This window comes from Pseudogymnoascus destructans (genome assembly GCF_001641265.1).
Source record: "Pseudogymnoascus destructans isolate 20631-21 unplaced genomic scaffold scaffold_4, whole genome shotgun sequence".
In the NCBI taxonomy this organism is placed as follows: Eukaryota; Fungi; Ascomycota; class Leotiomycetes; order Thelebolales; family Thelebolaceae; genus Pseudogymnoascus; species Pseudogymnoascus destructans.
In genome coordinates, this window is record NW_020167523.1 from 871,467 (window position 1) to 898,142 (window position 26,676).

The following is a 26,676-nucleotide window of genomic DNA, read 5'->3' on the forward strand; positions in this document are numbered from 1 at the left end:
AGTAGTCAATACAAAAGTGTCGATTGTTCTTGTTCATTATTCCCAATACTTTCATCAGCTTCAATGCCAATATCAATCCTCACCTACGCACGGTCCCTCCTCAGACGTTCAAACTGCACGTGCCTGGATCGACAGAGGGTTGCATGGGCCATGCTAGCTTACAACGAGGTGCCCCGGCCAGGTGGTACGTACCTGACCTTGCACCACCCAACACCCCACAAGGTACGTCACAGGCGGGGAACGGCCTTTGGTCCACGTGCCAGCCAACATCCATCTCCAGAAATTCCCCAATGCTCGTCGGCATTGACAAACAATCCGCAAACACATGTATTGAGGCCCTGAGCCTTCAATCATGCTCAAAGCTCATGCCTCACAATGCCACGCTTCTTGTCTCTATACACCTTTGGCCTCCCGCTGGCTGTCGTGCTCGCGATTCCGCTAGCTTGCACGGCGGTTATTACGACTTTGGTCGCTGCTTCGATTCTGGCTGTGAGGGTTACTTTCGTGTATGTTGAGCTTGTGCTTGCGGTTATACCGCATTATATTCTGAGGACGGATGATCCGCATAGCAAGCTCTCGCACAGGTTCTTGTCACCGATCGCTACGTACGAGAATAGTCCGGCTACGACCCCGACGATTGAGCGGCGCTCGAGACGGCTGAGTAATACATCGTTCATGTCAGGTCTCACGCCCGCTGCGTCTGCTGTTTCTCTTCCCCTACCACAGTATTCCGTCGGCCTTGGGAGGGATTTCGAAGGCGTGGGAGGATGGCGTCTTGATCAACCGAGCGATGAGGAACAGCTATGGACGAGGATAAACTCACGCCTCGAATTACCCGCCGAATCGCCACGGCGATATCATCATCAGAGGTCATTGACAGCGGGGGGATATTCTGGCGACCAGAGAGAGAGGAATCGAAGCCCGGAATTGTCGATGAGGCGGAATGGCAGCTTTAGCCCGAATACGAAGAGGATTAGGACCCCGACGCTTACGATGAGTGGGTTTACGACGGTGGATGGGTATTTTGGGATGGCGGGTGGGCAGGAGAATACTGTGGGCGGTCTTGAAGCCCGAGTGCTCTGAGAACGCCAACTATGACGAGGAGGAATTCTGTGAGCCTGAAGGATTGAGGCGTGGCGATGTAGGGAAGGATATGCAGTTGGCGAGGATCATGTGTTATCAGGGAAGCGTATGCAGTTATGGGTATAGGCCCCAGGAGTTATATGGAACATACTGGAGGATATCTAGGGAAGGAGTAGGTGGGACAGGTTATCAATGTAACAAGCAAATACCAATATAGTTTATGTCTATTATTCTGCAGTCGTTTTTGCGGGTTTGAACGGCCTAGTAGGTTGCTCGTGTGTGGCGATCAAAGAGACCAGATAGAGACTAGCAATTACCTCTCTTTATCTAACAGAAGCACGTGTGTGTCTACGTAAAAATCCAAAATGATAGCCAACCCCCTTAACCCTCCCCAACTTCCTACGACACATCACACCACTACTTATCCCCTAACATCCCTTCAACACCCACATACGACCATATACTCAAGAGAATTGGGCATCCCGTCCGCTCTGCCATACACAAGCTTGCGTATCCTCTGGATAATAGTCTCAATCGTGCTAATAGGCACAGCGCGGAATCAGAGCCCCTTGCCGCCTAAAGGGTGAGCGAGGTGAGCTAGGTGAGCCAGGGAGTGAGTCGGGAGCCGGGTGAGCAGAGTGATTGAGACGAAGAAATGTTTTCGTGTCAATTTCGCGTTACTCTCGCGTCAATTTCGTAATAATACCAGAGTTTGGCCGTTTTAGCTTACCTACCTTTCAGGTGCCTTGCTGCTTTATTTTCCATGATTCAATGGCAGAATATAAACCGGTGGCTACATTTGTGAAGCTCACGTGATTAGAAGACGAATGAACCAAATCTCCGAAAACCAACGAACGACGTTCGAACTTCTCACGCTCATGCCAACTCCTTCTACGTCACCAAAATTGGTCTCATTATGCTCTATGTCCTCCCGCAAGCACGAGCCTTTACTAGATCTTTGAGAAAGCTGACCCTCCACCGTTTCCATCACAGCGCAACAGAGAGATTCATCACCTTACTTAGGGAGGTCTGACTTCGAAGACAGTGCTAAAGTCTGACTAGCGCCTCGTATAATAGAGGCGTGTAGTGCATCTACTGAAGAAATCCAGTCCTCGCTGCCACTAGTGGCATATCCTTGCTGCCACAGTCCCAGTAGATGGGAATATAACCCCCACCACCGCGGAATCACGATGAGGGATTTCTTGCCAAAGTCTTCTATGCGAGTATGGCAGGCAAGCTGAGCTTATTCATGTTCCCCGCATATTTCGTTTTATTTGCCGCCGCCGCCAAGCTTGACCTTCCCCTCACACAGTGGAGTGCGAGCAACGTTCAGTAGTACAGCACGGCGCCATATGCATAAGTTACAGGTCTGTGCTTCTCCATACAAAAAGACACTCGTTTACAGGAATTTAAGCACAGACCTGCATACAAGTCAGATTAGGTATGCAATTTCTTCATAGTTGCGTCGTGTATGTGAGTAGTGACCCCCACGCTCAGACCCCACACATGAATATCTTACATGGTCAAAACTGAGGGATTTTAGCCTCCTCCAGTCTGGATGCTGGAACTCGATTTTGTGAATTGGAATAAGGTAATATTTATATACGGAGTACAAGGTGAAAATTTGCTGACAAGTGATATTCTAGCCCCTTGCTATGGGGGTTACTGCGGCTGACTTGCTAGTAGCTAACGTATGGTGGAAGTGTTAGATGATGGCGTAGCGATCCTTCCCCCTTCCCCCTTCCCCCTTCCCCCTTGCCCTCGAGCTAAGTTTGAGATAATAGGGGACTCTCCCTTAGCCGTCTTTTGCGCTATCTTTAATTCGGTTGTGACTGATCTTCACAATGTCGCCCATTTATTAAGTCTGCTTGGAGAGAGCTGATATTATGCCCATTTAATCCTCAGAAAGTGCTTCGTATGGTTGATAGACCGGGTGGCTGGTATTGCCCGCTTTCAGCTACGAACTTGTCGACCCTGAGAGATTTACGTAGGGAGAAATGCCTCGTCGCTACGGTAAAATCCCCTCAGCCAATGGGACCCCGCACCAAGCGAACCAATCAGGGCCATTTATGCAAGATATCAGGGGAAGTCAACCGCTGTCCGAGTCGTCGGTGTTGGCGTGGTTCGAATCCATATTTCCCGTAGTTAGTCTGCAATGCCTTCCAATTCAGTAGTGCTTGTCCAGTCATTTTCTGCGGGCAAGGCTTAAAATCCCTCAAGCGTTACCTAATCGATGTATGGTGCAGGATACAGCTCTCACTAGATGGCAAAGATGTAACAGAAATCGAGCAATTGTCGATGGTAATAGCTAGAAGAATGTGGCGCACTATCACAAAAAAGAAAGGTCTAAGAATTTCGAATAGTCTATAAGACTGTTCTCCATCCAGGGTCTGATAAAAAGCCTGGATATAAGACAAAGAAAGACCCGCCAATTCTTGCCACAGCCTCTCGACAAAGCTCTCGTTTCTTTCCTAGAAGCAGGGCAATTCTGCTTTTTCGCACATAATGACCTGTCCGGAATACTATGCCCCAAGAGACAATGATGCGAATCAGGACCTGGAGAGTGATGAGAAGCAGGCACGCATAAGATTCCACGACCTTTCTGATAATGAAGCGCCACAGAATGGTCGCGCCGGTCGAACTCAGCGCAGGATGTCGCGAGACAGCAGCCGCCGACGAAGCATGTCAGCCGCCAACACTGGCATCCCTTTAGAGTTCCGAACACTCTCAATAGGCCTCTCGGAATCGAAACAAATTTCACGAGAGTTCGATGGCAAGGAGGAAAAGCCTCGCACTGAGGAGCTCGATTACTTCGCGAACCTCGATTTCCACTCCGTCGCAGCAGAGCAAGTCTTGAAGTCGTTGGATACCTCAGAAAAACTTGGCCTGGACGCTACAGCAGCAGCAGCGAGTCTCGAACGAGACGGCAGCAACACGTTACCAAAGGTCCGCGATCAGCACTGGCGCAAAATCTTTTGGTACATCTTCGGCGGGTTCTGTTCAATTCTGTGGTTTGGTGTTATCGTCTTCTTCCTCTGCTGGCAACCCTTGAGCTCTCCTCCCTCGATTCCGAATTTGGCACTGGCTATTTTGGTCATTATTGTCATTTTTCTTCAAGCATCCTTCTCAGCCTTCCAGGATTGGTCCACTAAGCGCGTCATGAACTCGATTTTAGACCTGCTCCCTGCTGAAGCCATGGTGATCCGCGACGGTCAGGCCAAAAAAATGCCAACAACTGAACTTGTGGTTGGCGATATTGTACAAATCTCAATTGGAAACAAGGTACCCGCCGATTTACGACTTCTCAGCACCTCAGGAGATATTCGCTTTGACCGGTCTGTGTTGACAGGTGAACCGGATGAAATAGAAGGCGCCATCAACTGTACGAATGAGAGTTTCTTGGAAAGTCGAAATATCGCGCTCATGGGCACACTGGTTACCAATGGCAATGGAACTGGAGTGGTAGTTCTTACCGGTGGCAAGTCTGTTATGGGCAGAATCGCAAAGGCCACTACAGCGATTGAGGCCAAGCCAACTCTTATTCAACAAGAAATCTCCCGCTTTATCAAGATTATTGTGTTCTTGACCGTCTGTCTGGCACTTCTTATCCTATTGTCCTGGGCAGGTTGGGTGCGCATCAAACATCCTGGCTACATGTCTGTAGTGGCAATGCTCAACAACGTGATGGGATGTATTGTTGCTTTCATCCCAGAGGGTATGCCCATAGGAGTCGCCCTGACTCTCATGATGGTTGCAAATCGAATGAAGGCTGCTAATATCCTTCCGAAGGGACTTGCCACTGTGGAGACTCTTGGCTGCGTCAACGTCCTCTGTTCTGATAAGACTGGAACTCTAACAGAGAATAAAATGGTTGTTTCTTCCACTAGCTTTGTTGACAAGCAGTACAGTGTTGAAGACACACTGGATATGATGGCCCGCCCTGGCGCACCAGAGACCTTCAGCGAGTTTCATAAAGCTGCACTCTTGTGCAACGATTCAGTGTTTGACCCCGTCAGTATGGACCTTCCTGTGGGACAACGACAGATACATGGCAACGCAACTGATGCGGCTGTCTTTCGGTTCGCGGAGACGGCGAAATCAGGGGACGTTTTACGCAATTCCAACCCTCGAGCCTTCCAGATTCCATTCAACTCCAAAAACAAATGGATGCTAACAATGCATTCATCAAACAACGGCGACCAGAACACGGACGTCAACCCCCCCGAATATGTGGTGTATATTAAAGGTGCCCCTGATGTTCTGCTACCAAACTGCTCTACATACTTCTCCGCAGAAACAAACAAAATTCAACCACTAGATGAGAAGTCGAAGGAGCTTTTCTCCGCATTACAAGACCGCTTGGCTCGAAAGGCTGAACGTGTCATCATTTTGTGCCGACGGTTATATACTCCGCATGAAGTGCTTGGCTCGAATTACTTCGGTGATGAGATCGTCCGCGAATGCATCCAGGATCTCACCATCATTGGTGTATTTGGCATTATGGACCCCCCACGAGCCGAGACCGCAAACACCGTTGAATGCTGTCGTCGCGCAGGCATCAGATTTTTCATGGTGACCGGAGATTTTGGCACGACCGCCGTCGCCGTTGCTAGACAGGTCGGTATTATCACTGGAGATACAGAACCACATCTGTACGAAGATATTGTCAAAGCCAGGGACAGTAAAATTTCTCGGGACTTGGTGAAGATGGACGACCAACCAGAAAAGAGATTTTGGAGAAGAAAGACGCATGTTGGCAATCTACCCCTCAATGCATTTCAAGGAAGCTTGGTTCTTGATGGGACTGGTCTCGGAAAGTTAACCGCTGAAGACTGGGATATTGTCTGCAGCTACAGAGAGATCGTGTTTGCTCGTACCACCCCGGAGCAAAAACTCCGAATCGTCAACGAGTTCAAAGATCGAGAGAACGTCGTCGCTGTAACTGGTGATGGTGTCAACGACGCGCCTGCTCTTCGTGCGGCGCATGTTGGTGTCGCCGTGGTCTCCGGAAGTGATGTTGCAATAGAGGCTGCTGATTTGGTCTTGCTTGACAAGTTCGACTCGATAGTTGATGCCATTCGACTTGGTCGTGTTGTTTTCCAAAACCTGCAAAAGATGATATCCTATCTTCTTCCCGCTGGGTCTTGGTCTGAGATCTGGCCCGTTCTTCTTAACGTCTTTGTTGGCGTTCCGTTGCCTCTCAGTTCCTTCCTCATGATTATCATTTGTGTCTTCACAGATGTATTCTCGTCGATGGCCTTAATCATGGAACAAGAAGAATTTGATCTCCTCAGCCTGCCGCCAAGAAACCACAAGCGAGACCACCTTATCAACTTCAAGATATATGCCCAGTCATACTTGTTCATCGGTGTTATGGAAACAGTAATGGCGCATGCCATGTTCTTTCTCTACATGTACCAAGCAGCTGGCATCCCTATGAGATCTCTCCTTATGTTGTTTGAGGGTTACACTGAGGGCTTCTACGGTTATACCGAGGCCGAGCTCACACATTTCAATAATGTAGGGCAATGTGTCTACTTTGTCACCCTCGTTATTTTGCAGTGGGGCAATCTCTTATCGATCCGGAACAAACGCCTTTCCATCACTCAGGCAGATCCTATCCGCAAGGCGCATCGGAATGTCTGGATCCCATGCGGCGCGCTTACTGCACTCTGTATTGCCATTTTTGTCACAGAAACGCCGGCTATTCAAAATGTTTTTGGCACCGGCTCAGTTCCTATCAAGCATTGGTTGATACCTCTTGGCTTGGCGACTGCACTTATAATGATGGATGAGATTAGAAAGTTGTTTGTCCGCCTGTTCCCTAAAGGTCCTATCGCTAGAGTTGCTTGGTGATTGAATCGAGTCAAAACTCTGAATTTGATAGGGAATGTCCAGGTGATCACGCCTGTTGACTGACGCCTGTTGACTGACGTGGAGTTTGAGTAGACTAAAAGCTCTTTAAGGCCATTCTCGTTCTTGCTACAGAGCCATGGCGATTTTGCTACGGAAAAGCTTTCAAGATCAGTACTGTATTGGAGCATAGGACGATGATAGTGGACTTTAGACTAGTGAAACAATAGATAATCTCTTGCTGATATACGATAGCAAGTTTCGTACTGAATAAATTTTACACCGCCGTTTTCTTCTTTCCAGGGGCACAATCCTTAAGTTGCATAGTATAATAGTCGGCGTTTGACGAACCACCCTTAGTGTGGTCGGCGTAAGTGCAAGTGAATCGCGAAAGCGAAGATGCATCGCGTCGCCAGACATAGCGACAGGCTTCCCCGGGGTCAGGATCATCTTCTCGGTGCCGAACTACTCGACTTCTACTACAAGGCCGCCGTCCTGAAGTACCGAGCAGCATCATGAACATCAGCTAGTTCAACTGCACGCCACACTCATACTGGTTGCGAAACTTCATGGATGTCTTCACATAGTCCCTCCCTTTGTCAGCGAGATGATCACGGACATGCTCATCACCATCCTCAGCACCTGCTCCGAGGACAGGCTCAAAGCAGAGAGCGCCTCCCCTGCCTCCAACACCCCACCCATCTTCCCCCCATCATCAAATACCTGAGTTGCGACTTAGCCATCTGCCGCGGGTTTCTTTCCTCCCTGAAGTGTGACGGAAGACCCCAGACATAAGCAGAGGCCTGAACGAACCCGCTCATCTACACAAATGTGCGCGAGAATCTTGCATATGAAATCATGTACCAAGTACACGAATTCCCGATGTATGCCATGGATAGACCTTCCTAGTTCTTTGATTGCTCCTGCTATATTGTAGGCAAGAAGCGCCTCGATTTCCACAATCATTAGCCTTTGTCTGCATGAATCATTCCAAGCTTGGACTATTCGTCTATGCACAAACGATGGCTAAAGAAAGGATAGATCTACTTCAGCGGGCGGTCTCCAGCGTGCTAGCCGCTCTTCAGATGCCCGATGTTGGTGATGATGAGCTTCATTGATCCCTCGCATTTGTCTCGCAAATCAGTTGTGGAAGCATCCTGAACTTCAAACTTCGAACTAAATTTATTGTCTTTCAAACACATCAGGCAGAGATGAAAGGGGAGGAGTGTCTCGCGTCTTGCCCGCTTAATCTTGACCGTTGTTTCGAGTGGCGACTCAAATCCTCCCAAGACCAAGATAACCCGTTTGACGACGGTGACACATGGCACCACAGTGATTAGTGAGACAGTCAAGGACGCGACTGTATGTACTAGAAGGCGCCTTCTTGAATGGCAACTGGTTTAAACCCAAGTGCACATGGATTCTTTGGCTAGAGCGGCTGTATCGAAGGACGGGTTTGATTTAATCAGGAAACTCGATTTGGATCTGTGGACTGGATTGGTATTTTATTTTTGCGCAGGACGTATACGAGTACTAACATTGACCATTTTGTTATCTTGCAGATGTGGAATTATGAGTGATAACCGTCTTATGAACCATCTAATCCGGAAGCCGTCATTCTTTAGTTTCATGGAATAGTACACAAATCCAGAAATTCGGCTTCAACGTAGCATCTCCGAGTCGGATTCACAGGTCGACCATTGATAGGATTGGCTGCTAGTCAAATCCCCCCCTCTCAGACGGGATTCGCATCGAGCGATCAGTTGCAGCAGCTGGAGGAATTGATGGTCCGCTTCTCTCGACTGGCATAACTGTACCCGTCCCACATATCCTATAAACCGGCCGCGTCAAAGTCAAAGCCGAGGGATCAGGCGTAGATTTTCCCGAAGGTTCTCCACGCCTCCTCTGGCGCTCCCGCAGAACTTCACCCAGCGACGTACGGACACGGCCCTCAGTTCGGAAGGGCTGGGCCTCGTTGTTGCCTTCTGACGTGAATCCTCGAGACAGTGTTCGTGGCAGAAAGAAGCTGGGTTTTCCCAAGGGGATACTGAGGCCGTGTACGACCTTGGCTTGTCAGCTAATATCTACGAAGTTTAGGTCTCAGACTTACGATGCTACATATAACCAGGAACCAAACAACAACCGTGAGGGTCTCACCGAGCTTCCTAACATCGGGTCGCTAAACCCCATCAACTGTAATGGCTTCAAGAAACCCGAGACTGATATAGATGTAGAAGACAGCGGATACGCGATCGGGCCAAAGAACCCGACAAAGATTACTTGCCGAAACGCCTCGATTTGATGAATTGATTTGTGGAGGGGCAAAGATAACCGGGAGGCGTCTAAGATGAGAAATCAGAACCAGAAAGCTCCCTCGGTCCAGCCTAATGGAGAAGCTCTTTTAATTATCCATCCAACGAGCATGCCCTAACGATGAATGCTCTTTCACACCATATTCCCAACTTATTTTTTATAAATGCATAGGGCCCAGCTGTTTAGCAGAGTTTGATAGCGAGCTCGGCTTTGGGCGCTTTGGTCGTCACTATATGGTATGGATAATCACTTTGGCCGTGGGTCGCCCTCATTCAGAGCTAGTAATGGGCTTGTAGTGCACTTCTTTCGATTCTATCGCGGAGATGTGTGTCGCTCATAAGCGCGTAACAAAACACTGCTCAGCCTTCAAACACTACATTGGTAGGGCCAAAGTATTACATAGAATATGACAAGGCTTGTTGAACGTTTTACCTTTTACCGTTCCCCACATATTACACAGCAATCGAAGACAAGTAAGGGTTTGTTGCCCCAGATTCGCTGATCTTCTGGAGCGTTGGCCGCTCGGGCGAGAAAGCTGAAGCCTTGTTGATGGCTTCGATAATCTTCCGTCACGGTTGGCACTCAGAATCGAGGACTTAGCAAGCGTTTGCAAGCTGATCTTCTTCGTAGGATGATCGTGATGCCGCTGCAGATGCCGCTGCAACCCGACGAGACGGCTGTGCCCATCACTGACAGAATGACATGTGCAACTGAACAAAACCTGTCCTCATGACGTGCTTGCTTGCGTGGCTGTGATTGGACTGCCTTGGCGATCTTTGGCGTGGTGTTTCCGATAAGACATTATCCGAATCGTGACCTCTGAAAGATTCCCTGCCCAAATACCTTCATAACATCAAAGAGCCAACATTTCCCTACTTATATCTAGCGTTTCGCACTGCAACCGGGAAAGATTCGAGCCTGCGTTGACGTTGAGAGTTTGTTCATGATCTAGTGTATTCAACTGACAGGTCAATAGTTATTAGCATTAAGTCTCATCGACATGTCTGCTCTCGCTACTACAGACTTTAACATTGTGTGCTGGGTACTTGGTGGTTTCATCACGCTCTTTGGACTAGTATCCTATCTTTTCAAAGAGAAATTATATCTCTCCGAGGCCTGTAGGTGTCAACAGGGTTAACAAGGCTGGCTAGGACTAACTCTTTATAGTGATTTCGTTGCTAGCCGGAGTTGCGCTCTCCCCATATGCTATGAACTTTATAGACCCGATGAGCTATGCTGGAGGTTCTTTGGCCAACCTCAATTCCATCACTCTAAACTTCAGTCGCCTTGTCCTTGGTGTACAGTTAGTCGTCGCTGGTGTCCAATTGCCCAGTCGATACCTGCAAAGTGAATGGAAATCGCTATTGGTACTACTTGGCCCAATAATGACTTGCATGTGGCTCTTCAGCAGCATGCTTATTTGGGCAATGGTTCCAAATCTTTCATTCTTGCATGCCCTAGTTGTGGGCGCGTGTATCACGCCGACAGATCCTATCCTTAGTAATAACATAGTTAAGGGTAAATTTGCGGACAAGAACGTGCCTAAAGGGCTTCAAAGGATCATCATCGCGGAGTCTGGAGCAAATGATGGCCTTGGATACCCCTTTCTGTTTTTGGCTCTCTACATCATCAAATATACGGACGACGGGGTTCTTGGGCAGACCAAAGGGACTCAAGAGGCTATGCGTCTTTGGCTTGGAGGGACGTGGGGGTATGTGATCTTGCTAAGCATAGCATATGGTGCGACCGTAGGCTGGATCGCAAGAAAACTTCTCCAGTGGACCGAAGGGAAGAATTATGTTGACCGGGAAAGTTTTCTAGTCTTTGCTATCGCATTAGCTCTCTTTATCGTGGGCAGTTGCGGCTTGATCGGTACTGACGACGTACTAGCCTGCTTCATTGCTGGTAATGTGTTTACATGGGATGACTGGTTCCGCTTGAAGACTCTCGACGATTCTCTGCAGCCTACGGTTGATATGTTGCTCAATCTTTCCATCTTCATGTGGTTTGGTGCCATCTGCCCATGGCCAAAATTCCTATACAACGACGTCTTTCCTATACACCGCCTTATTTTCCTTGGCATCCTCATCCTACTGCTGCGCCGCCTACCGATAGTATTTGCTTTGCGCAAATTCGTCCATCAAATTGAGGATGAGCGTCAAGCAATTTTCGTCGGATTCTTTGGTCCAATTGGTGTCAGCGCCATATTTTACCTATATATCGGTCTGGACTTCCTAAATGGTATAACAGACCAGAACGGCCTGCAACGAGCCGATGCTGCGGTCCTTGCTGAGGTCATGACTGTTATTGTCTGGTTCCTTACAGTCTGTAGCATCGTAAGAATTCATCCACTGGGCTGACTGATATCATGAGATGCTAACAACTATAGATTGTCCATGGCCTCAGCATCCCCCTTGGCAAGGTAGGCTTCCATCTCCCCCAGGCTTTGTCACAAGTATTCGATTCCACCAGCAATTCGGAGTCCCGGCCTTTCCTTGTAGGGGAAAGAATAGAGCCAGAGGTCGGTGGCCGCCGCGAATGGTGCCAGGTATCCGTCCAGTCGACTCCCACGAAACAATCTGCCCCGGCCTCCGCTTCGATCCGTCCAATTTACCGTATTGGAGGATCTGTTATTCCGGACAAGAGCTCTGGATTTACAGTCTTGAATGAATCTCCTGGTCCTGCGACATCGCCTGCTACGCCGTATGGGACAATTTGCCTCTCGAATGGGCGGTAAATGAGATATGAAGCTGGAATCTGTGCAAGGTCTAATACCAAATCAATCATCTCTACGTTATCAACTTTGCAGGGACGATGAGTAAACACAATGACATGTCTAGTTTTCGGTTATATGGACACTATGACGATCCCATTCCCATTCCACATTTACCTCTGCATGGTTTCTTACGAGGGCAAAAGATCTATATACCCGGCACCACTCCTGTAAAGATTCATATACCCTGCTGACTCCATTGACCCTGATGTCCCATTTGACACCGCTGCTCCACTGACCTTGCTCCTACCATACTCGTGAAAGCGCCCTACTCATGCGGGCACCAGCAACTTCTCATATTGTGGCCCTGGTCCCCACAAGTAGAACAGCGCCCAACACCAGAAGCTCCCTCTCCCCCTCCCAACTCTCCTCCGTGGGTCCTCCTTCCGGAACTCTCCTTCTTTAGCCTCCCCCGTGGGACCCGTGTTATAGGCGGGAAACATGGGTCTGTTTCGTGAGCTCTAAGCTTAGAAACGTCAATGGAGGCATTAGGATGTTGTAAGACGAATTTCTCCTTGACTGCCTAGTCGTCGAGGGCAAGGACAACGGCATCCAGGTCTAGGAACTCTGCGCCATCTACTGGCACGACAAGCAGCGGAAGGGACGTCATTTGGGGGGGGGTTCGAGTGCTAGTGGCAGCAGCGAGGTTGGCTGGGGCCAGCGATGCTGACTAAATGCGGCAGAATCTAATTATAGTTAGCGTTTGGTATATAGATCTTTACAGGGGTGGTGCAGGGTATATAGATCTTTTGCAATTATCCAGAGGATTGCTGTACTGTAGTACAGTAGTTGGGGGGTGACCACTAGCGAATACCCACTGTTGTACAGTACTCGTACTTTGCTCTATTAATAATTGTTAAACGTGCAATGATCCCCCTTGTAGAAGTATAGTCCAATAAAAACCCGAGTAATGTTATGCTGCTTTACCACTCGTACGTACGTGACGCGTTATATTATTATAATACAAGTAACAACAATGGAAGTTGAGCCGCCATTAACTCCAAAGCGACAGCAAGAGCTTACTGGAGATGAACGTCTTCGGATTTATACTTTATATAATGACGCGAAATGGTCAACATACTAGTATGTTTTGTTTGTAATTTCTTTTGCCGTTTTTTGTTAAACTTGTCTCATAATTTTTTTGATCATGAACTTCATTTTTTCATTACTATGCACAACCCCTACGAACACTTTCGCGCAGCACGGGTATCGTATCCATCACCACCTTCCCCTGCCCAAAAGGCCATCTTAAAACCCAAATCACACCCCTATAACCCCATCGGACGCCGTCGCACCTGGTATTCCACCCCCCCTCCACCCTTCCCTCTTCTGCCTTCCCCTCCCCTCACAGCGCCTGCCAGAAGTAATTCGCATAAAAGAACTTGCTAAACTTCTTCTCCACATTAACCACCTGCACCTCCCCCCTCCCCCCCTTTCCCCTCCCCCTCACCATCGCCCTACTCCACTCCCCCCCTTCCCTCTCCGCCTCAATCCCCAGACTCCTATACACGCGCAACTTCAACAGCACCTCATCTTCGACCTCGCTCCTCTTGGCCTCCTCCCCGCCATCCATGCCCTGGAGTTCGAGTTCCTGGAGCTGTGCTTTGAGATCTGAGAGTTGTGTGCATAGGTGGTCCGTCTCGATCTCGAGGGAGGAAAAGGACTTGGCGATGCGGAATTTTTGGGTGTCGAGCTCGGCGATGAGGGAGGAGTGCGCGGTGGCGGAGTGGGATTGGAGGGTTTCTTGGTGGTTGTTTTGCAGGGTGTTTAGGGTTCTTGTGAGCTCTGGAAGAGTTAGTGACTTGCAGAAAATGGGGGATGTGCTGCGGTGTTGCGCGCGGGGGGGACATACTCTTGAGTGAGTTCTCGGCCTCGCGGAGGCGCAGGTCGCGGGCTTGTTGGAGGGTGGAGAGGGATTCATTGATGCGAGAGACGGCGAGCTTGTCGGGTTGAATGTTGAAGTTGCCGATTGTGTGGTGGATGAGCTGGGGCGCATTAGTTGTGTAGAATATGTGCTTAATGGAAATGTGCATACCGTCGCTGGATCCTCGTCGAGAAGCATCGTTGCTGATAACGTTGATTTTTAAATTTGAGATGAGTGCAATAGCGAGAATTATTGGAATATTAGAATGCTCTTGGTTGTGTTTTGAGATGTTAATATAATCGTCATCGTGGTTGCGCGGGCGGCTGTCAATAAAAACCCTTGTCGCCACAGCAACAATCAGTTTTAGGTGTTGTTGCACGTGCGCCGCCACAGGTGACGTCGTACCGAGCTCTATGTACTCGTACCCCGATCGTCTGAACTTCACGAACTCTACTATCTGAATCAAATTCCTACCTACTTAAAAGTTCAGACTTGCGCATTATTCGAACTCTTTATTTTTCAAGCATAGCGCCATGACAACTCTACCATGTAAGTATAGCCGCTGCTTCCATGGATGGTTCACCATCACTGCCTTTCTTTGACCTCGTCTTCTACTGGACCCGGAAGAGTTTACTGAGTGCAATCGCGACTTTTAGATGCAGCAGACGCAGAGAGGTTAGTTTGCTTAACCCCCGGACCAAACTGGGTTATTGTCGAGTTTGTGACCGCCTTCTAACATCCACAGCCCGCTCAAGCCGTCTGAGCTACAGGTCCTCCGAGCACAATACGAAAAAGAAGGCGAATACGTCGGCGTCCAAACAAAATTCAACTATGCATGGGTACGTGTCAACCTCTCAACGGCCGAGCGACCCTATATCTAACTCGTCCTACAGGGCCTCATAAAATCCAATGAGCGCAGCGAGCAACAAACCGGCGTCCGCCTCCTCTCAGACATATTCCGCGACTCGGCAGAGCGCCGTCGAGAATGCCTCTACTACATCGCCCTCGGCAACTACAAACTAGGCAACTATGCGGAGGCGAGGCGGCATAATGATTTATTGCTGGATAGGGAACCGACGAATATGCAGGCGGGGAGTCTGAGGGCTTTGATTGACGACAAGGTCGCGAAGGAGGGGCTGATGGGAGTCGCTATATTGAGCGGTGTGGCTGTTGCTGCTGGTATTGTTGGAGGAATGATCTTTAGAGGGGTTGCGAGGAAGAGATGAACAGTGGGCAAGATGGTGTTTACCTGGGATGCCGCAGAGCAGTCGAGACCGTGACTTTCTACTCGAATTTAATAAATTTTCCTGTGGTTAGCGATGGTATAATTGCTATGTTTGAACGTAAAAATAGAGTATACAGAGCAAATATCAAAGTACACGCCAGCTAAAATCAAACTGGGTTGTTTGATGCCTGGTAGAACATTGATCGCTGGAATCACCGAGCAATCCACCCACCTAGTGGCGCTCGTCATGAGCCGCGCGCTTCCGTCCAGGCTCTGGTAGTAGCTAAAACCCATGATTGTCCCACTACACTTTGTACTGTCTTTCATATTGATTCTCTTACAACTGGCTGATACACAGCGTCAGCGTGTTTTAAAACCGAGACCTTATGCACTCACCCTTGATCAACTTGTCCAACATTAGAACCACGTTGTACAAACGAGACCCCGTCGCTACCTTAGGCTACCCTGCAGTACCCTGAATATCGTGGGCTACGCTACATCAACAGATGACGGATTTCTGAGCCTTTGCTCATCTGTTATCGGTCTTCTTTGCCAAGATCATATAACAACACCGATACACCAGCCTCAGCAGGCAACTAACCAAAAGTGGCGTTTCAAGCTCTCCGAAGGACCGGCCTGGCTTTGAGTCTCGGACTTACAGCCCTGGCAGCGTACCAAGGCGTCCGAGACGTCATGGCGGACCAACCTCAAGAACAGAGGCGGCGCCTGGATGCCAGCGGACCCAGAGAGGTAGTATATTGCCACAATTGCGAGAACGACTGGTATCGTGACGAAAGTGGGCTTGTTTGCCCACGATGCGATAGTGAGATCACGGAAATCGTATGGCCTCTTTCCAGACGGCGAGGCTCGGGAATTTACACTAACCTCACTCAGATCTCAGCAGAGAATGACCCACGGCCTCCAGCGTTACCAGCTCCATTATCTGCGGACGAGCTTCGAGGCCTTCGCGAGCACGATCCTTGGGAGTACCACAATGACTCTGACCCGGAAGAGGGTGATATCCGCGAGTTTATTAGAGACAACCCACTGGGTAGGACAACCTTCATATCGAGGACATTCAGAGGTTCTCCCCGCGAAGTTTTTGCATCTGGAAGCTCTCGCCAACCACCCAATCCCGATGACCCCGCATCACAAACCTTACGAGACTTTGAAGGAATTATAAGCGGTATACTCGGACCAAACACACGTGTATCTGGCCCACAGGGCGAATACCCTGGATCCCCATTTGGTCCTCCTGGGCCGCGCCATGGTGAAGAGGCTGGTGAATCAGCTAGGCCACCCCATTCTGCGCCACCTAGCTGGGGAGACTATCGCCCTGGCCCTCAACCCCGAGTCTGGGGCACACGAATGACATTTCAGTTTGGCGGGCAACCTCCTCGCACCTTCAATGGTGGCGAAGAACAGGGCCAGCAGGGGCCGCAAGAGCAAGACTTAACCACGTACGCTCCCTCCCTGCGTCCACCCGCCGTCCTTATCCTCGTTTTACAAGGTCGTCCTAACGAAGCACCCAGGATCCTGCGTGATCTAATGCTCGTCTTGCAGCCTCCGGGCGCAAACGCTGGCGGCACCAATGCACAGAACCCGCTAGGCGGCTTACATGGCCTCCTTGCGGGCCTTCTAAACCCTGCTAATGCGGTGCATGGGGACGCTGTGTACAGCCAAGAAGCACTCGATCGAATTATCTCGACATTGATGGAGCAACACTCCACAAGCAACGCGCCCGGCCCAGCACCAGCAGAGGCGATTGCTGCACTGCCGAAGAAGAAAATCGATAAGGAGATGCTGGGACCGGAGGGTAAGGCCGAGTGCAGCGTGTGCATGGACGATGTGGTTCTCGACGAGGAGGTGGTGGCACTACCATGTAGTCACTGGTTTCACGAAGCGTGTGTCAAAGCCTGGTTGAGCGAGCACAACACCTGTCCCATCTGCAGAACCGGTATGGCCAGAGATGGAACTGCAGTACCAGCAGGAACCAACCCCCCGTCAAGCCCTCCAAACCCAAGCGGACAGAATAGCCCAGACCCATTCGAGGGCGCGGAAGGTCTACCACCGTATGCTCACCGCTCAACCTTTCGAGGGCGCAGACCAAGCAACAATGAAACCCGTCTTGCGTCAATCCGTCAAACCGCCGGTCTCGAACCAGAATACAACGGCCGAGGCACAGATTCCAGGATGAACCCCAGCTCCCGGCGCGAACGCTCTGCATCGCCGCTGTCGAATATCCCAGGGGCATTCTCCAGCTTAAACAATCGTAATACCATCTTCCGCCACCAGGAGTCCGATACCGATGCGGGGAGCACGGGTAGGAGAGATCAGGAGCGTGAGCGTGAGCTCGAGAGGGAGAGGAATCGAAATCATGAGAGGGGCGCGCCGCCGCTGGATAGAAGTGGTGAGAGGGGGGCGAGACCAGGCTCGGACCATAGCAATAATAGGTCGGATAGCATTGCTGGTACGTTTGGGAGTTGGTTTAGGAGGTTTTTGGGGGGGGGGGTGGGAGGAGTGAATGAGCGATTTGGGGAGTGAGGGGGTGTGGAGAAAGACGGGGTTTATGGGGCACGGGGGTGGGGAGTGGGGTTCTAGGATATGGGGGGGTGGTGTGGTGGCTGGTTGAAGGGGGTGACGGGTTCCATGACTATGCTGGGCCTATAGATGCGTAATGACTCAAGATCAGAGATATGATCGGGGAATACGGTTGCAAAAGCACGCAACAGAGGCGGAGGGTTCTACCAGGTACGATAGCAGACAGTAGTAAACAAGATGGGATAGGTATCAAACTACGCTAAATAACAACAAGCAAAACCATCCTATGTGACCAAACCCTCCCTTATACGTAGTTACTCAGTGCAGAGACGCGTGTTCTGGCAAACTCGCATCCATTCTCGCCTTCGGACATATTCGTCATTATGTCGATCATTTTTTCTAAAAAGGAGGTCTGTTAGTACCTTTCTTGTAAAGCTAAACTATTTGCAATGTGCAAGGAGTATGTGACTTACTGATATCCCCCCTAGCACGAGCAAACATCCCACTATCAACATGACTCTTCTGCCCCCTCAATATATTCCCCATACACACGCTCTCCAAAAACGCCCTATGGCAAAACACCCACCACACCCTCGCCTCCGCGCCAAACACCTCCACCAGCAAAAAAAACGCACTAATCGCCTCATGCGCCGCCTCCAGCGTCCCCTTAACATTCATCAGCACCTCCTTACTCTCCGAGCTATGCAGGAGCATGACATTATGCCAATAATTGCTCGTCAAAAACAGCGTCTGGCGCACTAGCCGCTTATTCGTTAAAGCCAAGTGCGCGATTGACGCGGAGTCCCAGCAGCGGAATTGATCAGGGAAGCTCCGGTAGACGGCGCGGAAGGAGGCGAGGAGCGTGGATTTGTGGCGTGGGGTTGAGGCGATGGGGAGGCTGAGGGAGCGCGGGGAGCAGATTGATTCTTGGACGAGGTTGGCGAGGGTCCAGCAGCCGCGGATGTAGGCTACGTCTGTGGGCGAAGACGAGGCGATGGAGGATGCGTCGTCGACGAGGTCGGCGACCGCGACGTCGGTGTGTGTTGCGCTTGGGGGCAGGGAGAGGAGGACTGTGAGGAAGGTGTCTTGGAAGAGGACGGCCTGCCAGAGTTTGCGGCGCTGTTGCTTTTCGAAGGTGCTAGCGTGGGGACAGACGATGTTGGGGTCGCGGTGCAGGCCCATGGCGTAGGCTTGTCGGATAAGGATGCCGGCGAAGGCCCAGCCGTCCGAGGCGTGGTTGTCGTTGATGAGGAAGTAGACGATTAGGACCATGGATTGGATGGAGCGGATGGAAGTTTTGTTGAGGTAGGAGGACATGCGGAGGGCTTGGTGGGCGGCGGAGACGTAGAATTCGGCGGTTTGTTTGGTGGTTGAGGAGTATGCAGAGACGAATTGCGTGCCCATTGCTAGCATGGAGAATATGAGGGCTATTAGGGCGGCGTCGGAGTTGGCCTTGTCGGCTGTGGAAAGAGACCAGAAATGTGAGTAGTCGGCGTAGAAGGTCTGGCGGTGCATATATGGGTAGACGCAATCAACAATGTCGAAGTAACGCTCTAACAGCATGTTTGCTTGAATCTTCTCAGGTAGTACCGAGATCACTTCTGCCAGGCCTCCTTGACAGGTCCAGTAATTGGCGAATGGATGTTCAGAACCTATGCCGAAAACATTGGATGCTGATGCCGGTTGGTTGGTGTTTGGAACATCTGGAGGGGCACCAGTTGGGGAGTTTAACGATGTCTGAGGGATACTCTGTTCTATGGGATGAATGGCAAGTTTGGGTGAAGGCTGGTTGGCACCATTGTGGATCTGTTGTGGAAGCCTCCGTTTCGGGGGGATTGTCATGCGACGGGAATCAGTCGCTGAACGGTTCGTCTCTCTGTGAGTCGGTTTAGCTACGTTCAAAGCATCTCTGCCTCGTATATCATTACGAAGCTCATGAGCAACTTACTCGAGAACATTTGCCATCCGGTCGTATTGACATTCTGTCTGCCGCTTGAGACCTGAAACATGGTATTAGAATATACCACGTGAGACGCGGGGGATGAAAATCTTACATGCTAAACAATGAGGACGCCCCCTATCGCACTGTGAACGGAGAAGTTAGCAAATTGAAGAATATGCCTCTAGCAAGCTGTCGCCACAAAGCAGAACCCCGCGCCGACGTAGAACACATCCATGCAAAGAAACCAGGCTACGGAGTCCCCACAACCAATCGATGAACGAGAGCATAAAAGGGTTCTCATATATGAAGTGCATTTTAAGAAATTGAATGATACTGATGCAGCAACGATAGATCGACAAACCCCGACCGCTGAAAAAGAACCAGGCTTACGCCACCTGACGTTGGAAGCAACAGATGGGGGGCTTGAATGAAATATAAATAATCTCACGAACCTTGGTCTTCCTTCCCACACACTCCGTACATGATAAAGTCGGCTTATTCCTCTTCTGTCTCTTTTTAGGATGTTCCGACTGAGAATTATCGAAATGCGCGGCCCCTTGGTGATAATCGGGCCTGTGGGGAACATTGTTGCCACTTCCCAGAGTAGTAGGATACGGTATTGGCACAAAATGTTCCATTAAATAAGGATAATTAAAGGGATCCTCCTAGCTGGAGCTTGGCTTTTGGATTTAGAGGAAATGGTTGATGGGAATAAGGACTTGCATTCAGATATTGATCGGGAATACTGTGAAAGGGTTGCGGAGGTGCAGAGTATGGAGTACATTAGCAAGTGAGGAGAAGGCGGGGCGGAAAGTCTTGTCCACTCTTCCTTCGCCCCTAACGCTATCGCCCCACCCCACCCCGCCCCCACCCCGCCCCACCCCACCCCGCTCCGCTCAATTTACTCTCCAAGACGCGAAGTCGCTCTACAAAGTCGCGTCCAGACGCGTTTTCTGTCTCTGTGGACAGGCAGTGATCAACGAGCAACGACGATAATTATAACGAATACCACGTAGACCACTTAACGGACTGCTACCCATCTTCTCCTTTCTTGCCGACTACATCTGAGCGACAACAGGTTATTCAGCACCGTTCTTGGAAGCTTGAAGAGGTCTTCCTCGGCGACTAGGACTACCCGCTTGGTAGCAATTCCCCGGTTCGAGAGAGGAAGTAAGTGCTGATACCAAACAGTAACTCCAGTGCAATCCCGAATCATAAAGAACACGGCCCAAATCGCACAATCGTCGTCACCCCTAAATACATGCCCTCTTTACTCTCTTCGCCGGTGGCGTATCCTCTGACATCTTCCCCTCCTGCCGCCAAACGGCCTCTGCCAGCCGAAGCACCTACAAGCCGACCTAAGAACCTTGGAGCCTTTGTTGATGGCGATTCGGACGACGAGGAGGATGACTTTCGGATTGACGAGCCCGCAGCAAAGCGGCGTATGCTTGAAGCAGACAAGCTGTTGCCGAATTCCCTCGCCAAACCTTCCCGCATAACAGAAGACGACAATGATGACCTAGTTGGAGCATCTACGGGTTATCAGGCGCATACGGATATTTTCAATGCACCAGTCTTAAATAAGGACCAAGAACAATTGTATTCGCCAATTATGCCGTCTTTCCTACGCAAGTCTGCTGGTCTGAAAGAGGGATATACCTGCTCTGGCAAAATGCTCAACATCAAGCAGAGGCAGAAAACTGCTGCTGTGCCTTATGAAGAAATGGTCGCAGCAAGATCAACGACAAAAGCTGGGAGGGCAAAGAAGAGTTACTACGGAATAGACATACACCAGCTGGTTGAAGACGCCACAAAAGAAATCCGACAGAAGAAAACGGAAAAGCCTGTTGCGCCAGAAGTTCCACTGCCATCCGTGGAACCGGTGTACCATACTAGGCGGACACCAATGTGGACAGAGAAGTATCGGGCACGCCGCTTTTTCGACCTTGTCGGCGATGACAGAACACATCGCGACGTTCTGCGCTGGCTTAAGGGGTGGGATCCCATTGTCTTCCCGCGATCCGGGAAGCCAAAGCCAGTCTTGTCCAAGAAGCCTGGGATGCACGGCGAGCAGGAAGAGAAGCCACACCGAAAGATTCTTCTCCTTACTGGGCCACCGGGGCTTGGTAAGACTACACTGGCCCATGTCTGTGCTATGCAAGCGGGCTACGAGATTATGGAGATCAACGCGAGCGACGACCGAAGCGCAAATGTGGTCAAGGGCAGAATACGTACCAGTGTTGGCACAGAAAGTGTCAAGAATGTCGGCGCAAAGCCAAAGGATGGCCACAAACCCAAAGCAGTTCGGCCTGTTTGCGTGGTAGTTGATGAAGTCGACGGGGTTGTAGGAGGGTCAGGCGGCTCAGGGGAAGGCGGTTTCATCAGGGCGCTGATTGATTTGGTTCAGCTGGACGCAAAGAATGCTGTGCCCAGGGCTACAGTGGCTAAACCGGGCAGGAAGAAGAAGGAAGACGATTTCTTCCGCCTTTTACGGCCAATGATTCTTATCTGCAACGACGTCTATCATCCTTCACTCAGACAACTTCGCCAGTCCTCTTTTGCGGAAGTAATCCACATCCGGAAGCCACCCATTGACGCCGTTACTGCACGCATGAAACACGTCTTTGAGAAGGAAGGTGTGGCTTGTGAAGCTGATGGAGTTCGCAGACTCTGTGAAGCAACATGGGGCCTATCCCCCGGTCCCGAAGCCAAGTTCGAATCTTCAGGCACAGAAGGTGATCTTCGCAGCGTTCTCGTCGTTGGCGAATGGGTAGCCAGGAAACTAAAAACCGACACCAGCAGCAAGCCAAAACTGACCAAGAAATGGGTCGAGGCCAATATGGCTAGCATGCTAGGCTATGGCGGCGGAGGCACTCGCGGTGTTGTATGTGGCGGAGCCAAAGAAATCGTTTCTCGCGTCTTCCTCACCGGCGCAGGGTTCCCCAAGCCTACCATGTCGGCGAACGCTTCCGCGAGGCCCAAGGATGCTAAGATGCCCCGTGAGAGGCTTCACACCGCCGAAGTTGCGAAGAAGGCGGGCATGGAACGGATCCGCGAGATGGTTGATACGAGTGATGAGTCTGATCGCATCATGAGCGATATCTTCAGCACATACCCCACGCAACCCTTCAACGACGATTCAATCCTTTCGAAACCAGACGCGGCGCATGAATGGTTCCACTTCTACAACGCGTGCAGTAAGGGAGTGTATCAAGAGCAGAGTTGGGAGTTGATGCCTTACCTCAGCCAGCCCATTTTGGCGTGTCACAACCTATTCGCAAGCTCGACGAGACGGCCTGTTCAGGAATATGAAAAGAAGAGAACAGATGACGATGGAGAGGCGGAGGTGGAAATCCCATTCACTGGCCCTAGAGCAGATTACGAGGCGACTGAGGCGAAGAAGCTGAATCGTGCAATGCTGGTCGAACTACAAGACAGCCTGCGGGATGAGCATCATCTCTTCAGAGAGCAGAACGCCACGCTTCTCCGATCATTCAGGAGCCCGGAAGATATGGCGACAGACTTACTGCCTTACCTGGTCCGGATTCTCAGCCCAGATGTGAAGCCGGTTGTCGTAGGCGGCAGTGGAGATTCCAAGGGCATCGCGAGCGTCAGGAAAGAAGGCGAACGCGAGATGGTGAAGCGCGCTGCGGATGTCATGGCTTCCATCGGCGTCACCTACCAGCGCGGGAAGCTAGAGGGGGATTTCGGAAGTAGAGGCACACAGTGGGTGTACAGGATGGAGCCGTAAGTTCTTCCCTCGAGTCCATTTCAATTCTCGGAATATTGTTCTTTTTACTAACGATGTATGTTGTTAGACCCTTGGATACCCTCGTCGACTACCCCACCGCAGGCTCCGAATCCTCCTTCTCCTCCGCCGCCCCCATCCGCTACGCCGTCCGCCAAGTTCTCGACCAGGAATACCAGAAAGCCATGAAACTAATGGCCAACGCCACGCGACAGATGCGGTTTAAGGAGGGGAACCTTCTGGGCGAGGATACGACGTATACTTTTAAAACGGGGTATGGGGGGAAACCTAAGCCGGTGGATACGCATGAGAATCCGCTGAAGGTTAAGAAGGATTTCTTTGGGGGGGTGCTGAGTGTTAGGGCTGGGCCGTTGGGGGAGGTGGATGGGAATGCGCAGAGGCTGAAGGGGGAGGGGGAGAATAAGGTTTGGGTTACGTATCATGAGGGGTTTTCGAATGCGGTGAGGAAGCCGATTACGCTTGAGGGGTTGTTGGGGGGGTTGTAGGGGAAGGGGGTTATTATGTTAGAACAGTTAAAACGTATTTCACAAGCGAGTGGCCATCACCAGCGAGTGGCCACAAAAACAACCAAAATATAACTATTCCTACTACTACTACACCACCACCTTACATAATGACCCTTATTCAACTGCAATTGATTCCCAGCATCTCTTGCACGTACAGGTATTATGTCCGATCTTCTCACATCGGCCACGGCGCCGTTGTCGGCCCTTAGAACCCACCTGCCAAGTAGTCTCACTTGCCACCTCTGTACGGATTTGAGCATTAACCTTAGCAGTCTGAAGGATATCCTCTCCCTCTCGTACAGAGAGACTACCCCCTTGCATTATACGTCTATTGTGCTTCCTTTCCCTCCTCTTTTTCTATTCATTTGCCGCTTGTAGAGCCTTAACTTCTGCCTTAAGTAGAACAGCAGAATGCATCATAACCTAAGATCCTTTAGTAAGTTGGCTTAGTGCATTATTAATTAAGCTAGGAGAGCTATTCTAATGCCGTATAATGCGGTTCTTAATATGCTCTGTTTGAAAGTCAAGCCCCTTATAGTTTGAGGAGTCTTTGAAGTCTAATTGTTACTCTTAACTATAGGAGGAGTTAGAGTTCTCAAGTGTAGATTTAAGTAAGAGAGAACATTCTACGGCTCGTACAGAACTAGTCCTGTAGCTCGGAACCTGCTCTTGATGTTCTGCTCTGTAAATGCAGCTTTGAATGCTTCTTTAAATGCAGAGAGAAGCTTGAGCTTTGTGATATGATTTAGCCTGTTCCGTACGAAGGTTTTAATCTAACGTCTATATGAAAGCTTTAGCAAAGCAAAGCAGCTAACATAAGTGGCTAAAGGATATACAAGGAGTGTAGTAGCATATAGAGCGTAATTATCTTCCGTTCTATATAGTAGTGTTAAAATTGAGCTAAGAGGTGGCTCTCATGTCTATTAGAATGAGAAGGCGATAGGTTCTGATAATATGATTGTTTGTATGTCGATCGAAGTGTTGAATCCACTTGTACCTAATTGAATTTGAAGTCTACCTATTCTTACTTAGCGTAATAGTCTAGCAATCCCAAGTCCTTATACTAAGCTAAGAGGTGATTCTGTGCCTTGAAAATGATGAATAGCAGGAGTGCCTATCCGTACCAATTAACACCTAAGATAATTAACACCCATTCCCTATTTCTTAGCTATATAGTCTTTAGATGCTCTTTGCTTCCAAGCTTATGACTACCTTTGTAGTAGCAATAACTCCCATTGCAAAACCTACTTCATTAAAGTTGTAGATATCCTGCTCTAAGATACCATATTTTGCAACAACGTTTCATGGTTACTATAGCCGTAACAATAGTGTTGTTCAAGAGACATCGTATATTACTGCAGCACTCTTAACATTCTGAATATGGCCTTGTTTAATAGCCTAGTTAGCTAAAAGTATTCTACCCTGTTGATTAGAGGATTGAGCTTGTGTTGGTTGTGGCATGTTGACTTTTGTCAAGTTCATGCATCTTCGGTGTAATGGTGGGTGCACCAGATGTGAGAATCTAGCCACCCAAGGAAGGGATGAATTTACTAAGACAACACATTGTCTTAGGAAACAGAGCCAAAGGGTTGTAGCTTAGACTATTCCACAACGCAGCAATCAGGTGTGTGATGTAGTGAAGTGGTTCAGACAAGTTGCAACAAATGTTGAGTCTGGGAACTCAGGGGTAAGTCAGAGGTTAGCACCTCACTGACTTTTCAGAAACAAGGAGTAACAAGATGAATGCTTGGAAGCTTGGAAAAGACGTGGAAGTATGTGATAGTCGATTTACTGTATTGTCTGCTTGCCCTTTCTTAAGGAAAGGGCAATCCTATTTATGCTAAAGGAGTGTAGTTCTCTCATTTTCCAAGACTTTCCATGACTTACCAGGCTTGGTAACTGTAGTCGACGTAAGAGAATCCCATAGAACCATCTCTTAGGTTCGTAGCCTATAGGAAGTAAAAGGAGGTCCAAGGTCAGAGTACCCCTATAGACAAATTATGTCATAGACAAATTATGTCATAACTTAACCAATCTTGTGGGTAACTAAGGAGTGATGATGTGTAATGAATCATAGAGGGTTGTAGAAGCTTTTGGAGCTATCGTTCATGTTTCTAGGCCTCTAGTTGGTAGAGATATGTCATGTGGTAGTATTAGCCCAGTAACTAAGGAGTGATGACGTGTAATGAATCATAGAGGGTTGTAGCAATCGTTGAGTAGTATTGCTCTTGTTGTTGGTGTGATAAGCCAAAATATGTATAGTGACTTGTAGGTTTGAGGAGGAGATTTCTAAGTTTGCTCTTGAGTTTGATAGCAAACTGAGTGCAACGAATGTCAGTATGACACCCCTGTTGCCACTATTTCCTAGTGTAGTCTAAAGCTAATACAGTGTAGCAGCTTGCTGCTACACTGTTAGGTTTAACCTATATGTTACAGCTCTTAGGAGAACTACTAGCCAAGTGAGTCATGCCATAGGACCCTACATGATCCTTAGGATGGAACTATGAGAACTGTTAGAACTCGTATAGTTCCTACAGTTCCCTATAGTTTCCTTTAGCATGACGCCACTATATAAGTAGATAGTATTTCCTTAGATAGGAGCTTCGTGCTCAACTCAATATAGTATTCTTTACAATATTGTAATGTGTTACTTAGAAAGCTTTTGTGTTTAATCCCCTGCCTCCTCTGTCAAGTCAACCTTACGTAAGAAACCTCTATGTCTTCTATTGTTTAGAAGTTAGCGTTACACGAGCCTATATTCAGCGCTCTTCTTCTTCGTCCTCTATGTTATAGCTACAGTGTAAGGA

The 26,676-nt window shown here is 49.4% G+C and overlaps 9 protein-coding genes across 9 annotated transcripts; 7 read left to right on the plus strand and 2 right to left on the minus strand.

Moving 5' to 3' along the window:
* Nucleotides 1–298: 298 nt before the first annotated feature.
* VC83_02009 (uncharacterized protein) lies at nucleotides 299–1,306 on the plus strand. Its single transcript, XM_024465679.1, has one exon. The coding sequence runs from the start codon at nucleotides 376–378 to the stop codon at nucleotides 1,081–1,083; it is 708 nt and encodes a 235-aa protein (XP_024326637.1). The 5' UTR covers nucleotides 299–375; the 3' UTR covers nucleotides 1,084–1,306.
* Nucleotides 1,307–2,839: 1,533 nt separating this feature from the next.
* On the plus strand, nucleotides 2,840–7,233 carry VC83_02010 (uncharacterized protein). Its single transcript, XM_024465680.1, has one exon. The coding sequence runs from the start codon at nucleotides 3,589–3,591 to the stop codon at nucleotides 6,937–6,939; it is 3,351 nt and encodes a 1,116-aa protein (XP_024326874.1). The 5' UTR covers nucleotides 2,840–3,588; the 3' UTR covers nucleotides 6,940–7,233.
* Nucleotides 7,234–7,958: 725 nt separating this feature from the next.
* VC83_02011 (uncharacterized protein) lies at nucleotides 7,959–9,238 on the plus strand (the record flags this gene model as incomplete). The annotated part of the gene is made up of 2 exons (XM_024465681.1): nucleotides 7,959–8,030; nucleotides 9,029–9,238. The coding sequence occupies 2 exons, from the start codon at nucleotides 7,959–7,961 to the stop codon at nucleotides 9,236–9,238; spliced, it is 282 nt and encodes a 93-aa protein (XP_024326875.1).
* An 859-nt stretch (nucleotides 9,239–10,097) lies between these two features.
* VC83_02012 (uncharacterized protein) lies at nucleotides 10,098–12,058 on the plus strand. Its single transcript, XM_024465682.1, has 3 exons — nucleotides 10,098–10,367; nucleotides 10,417–11,585; nucleotides 11,639–12,058. Exons 1-3 carry the CDS (start codon nucleotides 10,250–10,252, stop codon nucleotides 11,984–11,986), a joined length of 1,635 nt encoding a protein of 544 aa, XP_024326876.1. The 5' UTR covers nucleotides 10,098–10,249; the 3' UTR covers nucleotides 11,987–12,058.
* Nucleotides 12,059–13,159: 1,101 nt separating this feature from the next.
* Nucleotides 13,160–14,200, minus strand: SPC24 (kinetochore-associated Ndc80 complex subunit spc24). The gene is made up of 3 exons (XM_024465683.1): nucleotides 14,058–14,200; nucleotides 13,875–14,007; nucleotides 13,160–13,807 (listed from the first exon to the last, which is right to left on the minus strand). Exons 1-3 carry the CDS (start codon nucleotides 14,082–14,084, stop codon nucleotides 13,368–13,370), a joined length of 600 nt encoding a protein of 199 aa, XP_024326877.1. The 5' UTR covers nucleotides 14,085–14,200; the 3' UTR covers nucleotides 13,160–13,367.
* Nucleotides 14,201–14,339: 139 nt separating this feature from the next.
* Nucleotides 14,340–15,337, plus strand: FIS1 (mitochondrial membrane protein). Its single transcript, XM_024465684.1, has 4 exons — nucleotides 14,340–14,435; nucleotides 14,543–14,561; nucleotides 14,632–14,725; nucleotides 14,780–15,337. Exons 1-4 carry the CDS (start codon nucleotides 14,420–14,422, stop codon nucleotides 15,110–15,112), a joined length of 462 nt encoding a protein of 153 aa, XP_024326870.1. The 5' UTR covers nucleotides 14,340–14,419; the 3' UTR covers nucleotides 15,113–15,337.
* Nucleotides 15,338–15,368: 31 nt separating this feature from the next.
* Nucleotides 15,369–17,655, plus strand: VC83_02015 (uncharacterized protein; the record flags this gene model as incomplete). Its single annotated transcript, XM_024465685.1, has 3 exons — nucleotides 15,369–15,951; nucleotides 16,006–16,571; nucleotides 16,644–17,655. Exons 1-3 carry the CDS (start codon nucleotides 15,805–15,807, stop codon nucleotides 17,653–17,655), a joined length of 1,725 nt encoding a protein of 574 aa, XP_024326871.1. The 5' UTR covers nucleotides 15,369–15,804.
* A 273-nt stretch (nucleotides 17,656–17,928) lies between these two features.
* Nucleotides 17,929–20,338, minus strand: VC83_02016 (uncharacterized protein). Its single transcript, XM_024465686.1, has 5 exons — nucleotides 20,047–20,338; nucleotides 19,707–19,737; nucleotides 19,601–19,652; nucleotides 18,126–19,528; nucleotides 17,929–18,051 (listed from the first exon to the last, which is right to left on the minus strand). The coding sequence occupies exons 1-5, from the start codon at nucleotides 20,230–20,232 to the stop codon at nucleotides 17,957–17,959; spliced, it is 1,767 nt and encodes a 588-aa protein (XP_024326872.1). The 5' UTR covers nucleotides 20,233–20,338; the 3' UTR covers nucleotides 17,929–17,956.
* A 211-nt stretch (nucleotides 20,339–20,549) lies between these two features.
* Nucleotides 20,550–23,848, plus strand: VC83_02017 (uncharacterized protein; the record flags this gene model as incomplete). The annotated part of the gene is made up of 3 exons (XM_024465687.1): nucleotides 20,550–20,736; nucleotides 20,786–23,341; nucleotides 23,413–23,848. The coding sequence occupies exons 2-3, from the start codon at nucleotides 20,856–20,858 to the stop codon at nucleotides 23,846–23,848; spliced, it is 2,922 nt and encodes a 973-aa protein (XP_024326873.1). The 5' UTR covers nucleotides 20,550–20,736; nucleotides 20,786–20,855.
* Between the last annotated feature and the right edge of the window lie 2,828 nt (nucleotides 23,849–26,676).